At 33.8% G+C, this 8,938-nt stretch overlaps 1 protein-coding gene across 2 annotated transcripts; it reads left to right on the plus strand.

Annotated features, from left to right (window-relative positions):
* The first annotated feature begins 1,841 nt into the window (after positions 1-1,841).
* Positions 1,842-7,663, plus strand: LOC131155085 (peptidyl-prolyl cis-trans isomerase CYP40). Of its 2 annotated transcripts, XM_058108005.1 has the most exons (9): positions 1,842-2,170; positions 3,154-3,654; positions 3,903-3,990; positions 4,115-4,167; positions 4,967-5,071; positions 5,555-5,630; positions 5,990-6,027; positions 6,107-6,174; positions 7,431-7,663. In XM_058108005.1, exons 1-8 carry the CDS (start codon positions 2,000-2,002, stop codon positions 6,158-6,160), a joined length of 1,086 nt encoding a protein of 361 aa, XP_057963988.1. In that variant the 5' UTR covers positions 1,842-1,999; the 3' UTR covers positions 6,161-6,174; positions 7,431-7,663. The 2 variants fall into 2 exon arrangements, 1 of the variants encoding a protein (XP_057963988.1); XR_009136746.1 differs by lacking the exon at positions 5,990-6,027 and having other exon boundaries at positions 1,857-2,170; positions 5,555-5,634; positions 6,084-6,174.
* Positions 7,664-8,938: the final 1,275 nt, after the last annotated feature.

The following is an 8,938-nucleotide window of genomic DNA, read 5'->3' on the forward strand; positions in this document are numbered from 1 at the left end:
CGTCCTTAACCAAGACAATATCATCCTCACTTTTTATACATTTTACATTTCCTAAGTCCTTGTTCTTCCTTTCTCTAGTTTTAGCAAGTTTAAATATATCTATTTTCCCTTCTTTTGTACCTAATCTATCATACAAACTATTAAATGATCTATGTTTAGCTTCACTAACGGCCCTTTTTGCATATTTTCTTGCTTCCTTATATTTTTCAAAGTTATCTCTGTTTCTACATTTTTGCTACGTTTTATATCAAATTCTTTTTTTTTTTATGATTTTTTGTACATCTTTATCCCACCACCAACTTTCTTTGCTATTTAAGAATCTTCCCCTTGATTCGCCTAAAATCTCTTTTGCTATCTTTTTAATAGAGCTAGCTAATCTATTCCAAAAAGTATTTGAATCTATCCCATCCTCTAAGGTCTAATCTCCATCTTTGATCATTTTATCTTTAAATTTTATTATATTTTCTCCTTTTAAGTTCCACCATCTAGTTCTCCTACACTGTTTTATTTTATCCTTTTTCTTCCATTTTTTAATGCATATATTTAACACTAAGACTCTATGTTGTGTGGTTAGACTTTCACTTGGAATAATTTTACAATCCTTGCATGATAAACGATCTACCCTCCTAGTTAAAAAAAATATATATATATTTGACTTCTATTTTGTCCACTTTTAAAGGTTATTAAGTGTTCTTCTCTCTTCTTAAAGCAAGTATTCATTATACTAAAATCATATGACATAGCAAATTCTAAGATCATCTCCCTAGACTCATTTTTGTCTCCATATTCATATCCTCTATGTATCCTTTCATAATTTTTATTATCTTTTCCAACGTATCCATTCAGATCTCCTATAAATATTTCTCAGTCCTGGTATGCCTTGTATAATACTATCCATATCTTCCCAAAATTGTCTCTTAAGATTTTCTGCTAAGCCAACTTGAGGAGCATAAGCACTAATGATATTTATTATCTCTTATTCTAATACCATTTTGATTTTTATAATTCTATCCCTTACTCTAGTTACATCCACAACGCTATCTTTTAAGTTGTTGTCTATAATAATGCCTACTCCATTCTTATGTTTTCCTTTTCCAGTGTACCAAAGTTTAAATCCTGATTTATCCCCACCCACTTAGTTTCTTGAAGGCAAATTATATTAATTCTTCTTCTAATCATTGTATCCACAATTTCCATGCTTTTACCCGTAAGTGTCCCTATATTCCAAGTTGCTAATCTAATCCTAGTTTCCTGAACTAACGTCTTTACCTGCCTACGTCCAAAATGATGCAGGCACCCTCGCATATTTGACATCGTGCCCGGGCACCGACACAGCGCGTCGCTTCGGGGCGACGACCTAACCCACCCTCGCCCACTTTTTGCTACACCCGGATGGTTCAAGTGCAACGCGTCGCTCGTAGGGGACGCCCCAACAAATATTCGGTAAGGATTCATATCATAGTGATCTGACAAATTTTACACTGGTTGTTAGCTATCTAACACAACCCTCCTCCTCCTATTGATTTTTTATATGGCTCAAATCGTAAACCCAAAGCATCATTTGAATCAATTGTGAGAAAAAACACAAAATCAAATTCGATCAGGTGAACAAAAAAAATTAAAAACATCATAAAGTTGTTTAAAATGATTTATGACTCTGAATATAATCCTCAAGAACTAAAATTTAGAGTCTAGTCCACTCGAGATAAATTTTATCGAACTATGTTTACTTGAGACAAATTTCATTGAGCCATTTGCAAATATATTATATTATATTATATTATTACCTAATAATAATGATTGCAAATAAAATAATGGCAGCTAAGTAAACGCGCATAGTGCGCACGTTAAGGGGCAGTGGGTTTTGAATTATAAAAAACTGTGCCGGGAGAGTAAGACAGAGTTCGTCGGAACTATAAAAGCAGTACTAGGGTTTTCCATTTCCTTCTTGACACCCTATTTGTCTTCGACCTCCAGAGAGGGAGAGAGGGAGAGAGAGATGGGGAGACCGAGGTGCTATCTGGATATAAGCATAGGAGGAGAGCTTGAAGGGAGGATAGTGGTGGAGCTTTACAACGATGTGGTGCCAAAAACAGCTGAGAATTTCAGAGCTCTCTGTACGGGCGAAAAGGGCATTGGCCCCAACACTGGCGTACCCCTCCATTACAAGGTCTCTTCCTCTCCCTCTCTTTATCTCGCTCTCTCTGGCCTTTTGTCATTGCTTCTGGGTTTAACTTTGTGACGCATTTCGCTTATGCAAAGACTATGGTGTCCCGGCTAGTCCAGAGAACTGATGGGCCTTTGTTAGTCATTTTCGAGGAACTTTAGGGGCATAAGCGCCTTTTGGTCGATCTACTGTTCATGGTTCGAATCATGGAGTACTGAACTGCCATGGCAGTGTTACTGTTTATTTTATTTTATTTATTTATTTGGTAAATTTGGAATTTAAAAAGAATGGAATCGACGATGGAACACGGAATGCCAGTCATCTGCTATTTGAAACTTTCTTGTATCTAAGATTCTAAATCGCCTTTTATTTTTCAGTTTTTACTTTTTAAATCCTGACACTGGCAGTGGAGAAATTTTCTGACATGAATAATGGGGGACTCTAACTTTCAGTGCCAATATTGTATTATATATTTTTATTATAAAATTTTTCTATAGAACTTCGGAATCTTTTATGTGTTCATACACTGGTTATGTTTCATTTTCAATCATTATTTACTGAAAGTTTAATATCCATAAAGAACTTCACAAATTGAAACACAAAATTAAACACATGGAAGCGGTCCATTTGATTGAGTTTGATTTATAACCATCCAACATGCTAACTTAATAGCTCTAATTTATTTATTTATATTTTTAGTGTGTTTTGTACTAGTTATGGTTCATGTGTGTTCTGTACTAGTTATGATTATAACCATCCAACATGCTAACTTGATGGCTTTAATTCATTTATTTATATTTTTAGTATGTTCTGTACTAGTTATGATTCATTCATCGTCAGCATTTATCGAAGCTTTTATGTTCATTAGGTTGTATGGTTTCTTTTGTTCTCTAGAATTTTGATGAAATGCAGGTTTTTTTTTTTTTCCTTTTTGTGCTTTATAATTTCTTTCTTTAGTATTTTATGGAACTTTGACATTCATGTAGGGTAGCCGTTTTCATCGTGTTATTAAAGGCTTTATGGCACAAGGAGGAGACATATCAGCTGGAGATGGTACAGGGGGAGAATCCATTTATGGATTGAAATTTGAAGATGAGAATTTTGAATTAAAACATGAAAGGAAAGGAATGTTGTCGATGGCCAATGCTGGCCCTAACACAAATGGGTCTCAGTTCTTTATCACAACTACTCGCACTACTCATCTAAATGGAAAGCATGTTGTCTTTGGGAAAGTAGTTAAGGGCATGGGAGTAGTTCGCTCAATGGAGCATGTGGCTATTGGTGATAATGATTGTCCGACCCATGATGTTATAATTGCAGACTGTGGAGAAATTCCTGAGGGAGCTGATGATGGGACAATTAACTTTTTCAAGGATGGTGATACCTATCCTGATTGGCCAACTGAGCTTGAAAAGAATCCAGAGGAGCTTTCTTGGTGGATGAGTGCTGTAGATTCTATTAAGTCTTTTGGCAACGAATATTTCAAGGTAAATATGTGTAATATTGGGTTTTATTGCAATTGGTGATTTACTTTGTTCTGTTAATTGTTTTTAATAGACATTATTTTTTATTTGTAACATATCAAGGTATGAGGAAATTCTTCGTTTGCAAAGATTTAGAACTTTGGGAGTTTTGGAGCGAATTTTCTTTCTGTGATCTCTCTGTACACACACATATACACACCCACATATACATAAACACATACTTGATGGATGTCTATTATTGCATTTTGCAGAAGCAGGACTACAAGATGGCTCTTAGAAAGTATAAGAAGGCTTTAAGCTATTTAGATGTCTGCTGGGAGAAAGAAGGGATTGATGAAGGTGAACCTTCAACTTATACTTTGTATAGATTCTGTGTTATAGAAACTTACATTATACTGGCTCTCAGTGCCTAAATCCCATCTCATCAAATGTATTTATTTCTTTTCCTTCTGTGTGGCTGCAGAGAAGAGTACATTTTTGCGAAAGACCAAGTCACAGATTTTCAGTAACAGTTCTGTAAGTTTAGTTCTTGTTGCTTGGTGCATCATGTATTGCAGTGAGAGTTTTGATATTTGAGGGACATGAGTCATCATGTGGTACCTGGATATTGGCAAGTGTTTCATGAGTTATTTTTAAGGTTTCAAAGAAAGAGAGAAGTTATTTCTCAGTTTAACATTCTGCAGATATAACCTTAAGAATCCTGATATTTGCTCAGGATCAGCTGCATTATGTATATCTAGAATATGATAAAGAAAAGTAAACTGGAATTTTCTATTTTGTTTAGTTGCAGTGCCCTTCTAGCCCTTGCTTCATTCTCAGTCATTCCTTAGGGCATGTTTTGTGATTGACTCCTGTCAAGTTACCTTGGGTGCATTCTGATATTAATACATTGACTAGATCTTTCTTTCTCCCCATATTAAAGTATGTTAAGATTGATGTTGATTAGCATTCTTTTTCCTTTTTTTTTTGACTGGCAACTCATTTCCAGCAGGACTAAAAGTTACCAACACCACCTGCTGTTGATGCAGCTGAATTTACATGCTAATTGCAAAAACTTGTCTGATGGCTGTTTTAATAGTAATGGGCTGTACTAGATTTTAGACTAAGGCATTCAGATATTTTATTTTGATTTATATGATACTTATCATCATGCAGCCACAAATAATATCAGCCATTTGAGCAAATTTATTTTCAAATGAGACTGATTGTATTTTTGCAGAGAGTACTCTGCTCGTCGTAAATTTATTTCCCTTCTCATTCTCTTTTTGATGATTTTTTCCTTCTAAATATATGATGTGTGATTATGCTGCTCCAGGCTTGTAAATTGAAATTAGGAGATTCAAAGGGCGCATTGTTGGACACAGAATTTTCTGTACGCGAGTGTGAGAACAATGCCAAAGCTTTGTTCCGCCAAGGTCAGGTTAGTATCTTCTCGTATTCCCTTTGTAAGGCCTTGAATCACCACACATTATATAGGTTTCTTTGTATCCTTTTTGCTAGTTGTTTATGAACATACTTTTCAGCTGCTGCTTTATGTTTTTCTCCATTCTTTAAATAATTCTTTGTGAATTTGCAGGACAATTCTGTCAATATGACTTTGTCTTTGTGGGTATCATTGCATCTATGCCAGGAATTTATTTATTTATTTATTTTGTGCAAATGTAATGCATATTGGGTGTATTGTAGGTAGTAAGCTTCATCATTTTCTGTTTCCCCTTTCCCCGCAGCTGGTTAAGAATTGCTGCAGCAAAGAATTGAAAGCCCTGATTTAGTTCAAACTGTTGTTAAATGTTCAATTAAAGAGTCATATGTATGATTTTTCTCCTGCACTTGAATTGGATAGCATACTGTGCCCTTGTGATTAGTTTGTGGGTCTAATTATTTTGGTCATTTTGATTTCTAGGCACACATGGCACTTAACGACATTGATTCTGCTGTTGACAGTTTCAAAAAAGCTTTGGACTTGGAGCCAAATGATGGTTAGTGGCATTGAGTTAATGAATATTTTTGTAAGTGCAAATATTTTAGATGCTCAACTGAACTGCATGGTGGATTCCAAATTGGGGTAAATAAACATCTTATTTGCCTGACAAATCCATGACGATCTGGAATTTAGAAAATAAATTCCAATGTTTCTGAGGAGCTGGGTACTACTGTCTTTGTTTTCTAGTAGGACCAAACATAGGTATTTGCCTGTGGGAGATTTGTGATATTATGTTGGAAGTCTGCATGATTCTCTAATCATTAATTTTTAATTATTGCTCCTGGCAATTGGAGTTTAGACCTATGATCAAATCCACTCTGGTTTGCTGATTGCTGACTTGATATCTGTTTTTAGGTGGAATAAGAAGGGAGCTTTCTGCCGCTTCGAAGAAGGTCGGTAGAAACATCTAATCATAAACATTTGTCAATAAATTCTCATTACAAGCTAGTTCTAAGTGGTGGATTGCCACAGATTGCTGATAGACACGAGAGGGAGAAGAAGAGTTATTCCAGGATGTTCCAGTAGCATAATATGATCTGGTATTTTTTGAACTTTTGGAAATTATTCTCATACTAAAATTGAAACTTGAAAGTAGTTTGCTGTTTTTGTTTTGGGTACAGTTGACTAATGCATAAACAAACAAACAGTTCATAGTTGATGAGCTGGTTTCAAGTCAATTGGTGCTATTATTTATTTATTTATTTATTTATTTTGAGCTTCAAAAGAAACAGTGAAATTATTCTAATGAAAGCAGATATCTGCTTTGTTTTTTTGAGAGATTATGGACCCAATGTTATTTTCCATAAATATGTAGAGAAACCTTAATGCACCATTTGGGTAAAGAATTTTGTAGGAGAAAAGGAAAGGAAGAAAATATTAGGTAAACTAATTTCCAATCATATTCTCTGTATATCAGATACTAGTAGGAATACCAATTTGTTTAAATATGAATGATTAAAAATTAAGAAAAACTAAGTGCCTGTTTGGAACTTCGAAAATCTTTGGGAAATGAAAGGAAAATATGAAGGAATCTACTTTTTCATGTTTGGTTATCAAGGAAAGTAAGAAAGAAAAGAAAAAATATATCAAATTAATCAATAAAAGTATGATTTTACACACTGTTTACATTGATTTTTCTTGACTTTTAACCATTTAAAAACAAATTTTCATTTTTCGTAGTATTTGATAGAGGAAAAATATTATGGAAAATGAATTTCCTTATTTTCCTTTTCCAACCAAAATCTTTGATCAAAACAGGCCAAGAGTTAATGGCTTGTAAAAAATAGCAAATTTGCCCATTGATCTATATATATATATATATATATATATATTACTTTTTATCTTTTTTCCATTGATAATCAAACAAGGGAATTCTTTCATATTTTCCTTCACTTTTTGGTCTCATGTTTTCTAACTTCCAAATGTGCATATGTTTTCATTCACGTTGTGCTTGTCATCTTAAGGCCTATTCTTAAAGTCCAATTGTAATTGTTAATGCTTGTCCTGTAGTTTTGATAAAGAAGATTATATATATATATCTGTCCTGCATGATTGGTGGTGTGTTACGGGTATACTGTTTTCATGGTGACAAGGGGTCTCCCTCTGGTTACCATTTCTATGTCAAGAGGGTATTTAAAAGTTTATGAAGTCTCGTATGAGACATGCCTGCTTTAATATCAGTCTTGCCATTTTCTGTGTTGAAGCTTTTTAAGGCATATTAGTATTTCTTAGTTCTCTCCTTTGATTTGATGAATGGGTCTGCTTGTGCTTGTGCTTGTGCTTGTGCCTTCCCCAGGTTGAAGTGGGAGAGCTAAGGAAAACCCTAAATCCCGCCAGGCCATGGCTACTGTACAAAATTCATGGGAGGGAACCATTTCTCATTGCTGGAGAATCTCATGCCCTTTTTTGTCTTTAGCAGTGAGAGATGTATGTTCATTGAGTGAAAAATTAAAGCCCTGTCCAGTCACTCAAAAGTACTGTCTGACCTTATTGTGGGTATAAATGGAACAGAATTCCACTTCTCCATTATGGTTGATCTTGCTTACATTGGTTTTTCGTTCTATGATCTTTTCACAAATTATACTGGGCTAGGTGCTTCCATTTTCCTGTTTTCTGAGAAATTGTTTTTGTTGTTAATCTGGATTTGGATTTTAATCCCATGTGTAGGAGTTCAAGTTTCAATCTCACTTTTTATCCATACCGGGACAGAATGTAATTTGTGTATTTTTTTTTTTTTTTCAAATTCAAGTATTCAAATTTAAGATTTGAAATTTATACTAGCAAATCACAATCTTGTGTAGCGTCTTTTTTTTTTTTTTTTTTTAAATGTCTTTTGCTTCATCCCTTTAACAAAGATGATATTTTCTAAATTCAAATTTATCAATGATGTATGTACCATGTACATGTGAATATATGGAGGAAATTGTTTTTTTGGATGTTTAAAAAATACCTTTACATTAATATTGACTGAATTGTTATTAAAAAAGGTTAATTATTCCAAGTTAAAACTGATGAGGAACTAAGTTACAATTAATTCCAAGTAATTTACAGTGATATATTTTTTTGTCTACAATTTAAGATTTTCAAATTTTAGTTAAGAATTTATTAGATGATGTAATATGCAATAGCTTATAATTATTCATATTGTGAATGTGAAAGAGGGTCAATGTTAAAAGTAAAATTTTAGTGGTATAACGATTAAAAACACATTTGTAAATTGCATTGAATGTGTCTCTCATTAGTTTTGTCTTATGTTGAAAATGTGGACAATAATTATTTGTTAAACAGTATGGTTAGCAGAGCAAGTTGACTTTAGGTGCAAGCTATAATGACGTCCAGTCACTGTCAAAATCTCTTTTTTGACCCGACCCAGCTTAGGCCATTGCACAATTGGTCAGCCCACAACTCCATTATTTTCTCCATTTTGATTTTTATGAGCAGCAGTTAACCCATGTGATTCCGCGGTGCACATAACATTAGTACCTTTCAAGCTAAAATAATTGTAGCATTACAATAAGATTTTAATTCGAGTCAAGTCCACTTTATATAAGGTTCATTCTATGACAGTTTTAACGTACAAAGTATGGGAGAAATATCAATGTTAGGTAAAGGACAAGCAGAAAGAGTTTAAAGTGTTGTAATATGAATCGAATAATGAAGATGTACAACGGAATAAACAATAGGTAAATATAAATAATACACAATCAAAACAAGATTAACACGAAAATTTACATAGTTCGGTAAAATTTACATCCACGGAGGTAATGACACACAAATTTCACTATGGAAATCAAAATGTACACG

The sequence above is a fragment of the Malania oleifera genome, chromosome 5, assembly GCF_029873635.1.
Source record: "Malania oleifera isolate guangnan ecotype guangnan chromosome 5, ASM2987363v1, whole genome shotgun sequence".
In the NCBI taxonomy this organism is placed as follows: domain Eukaryota; kingdom Viridiplantae; phylum Streptophyta; class Magnoliopsida; order Santalales; family Ximeniaceae; genus Malania; species Malania oleifera.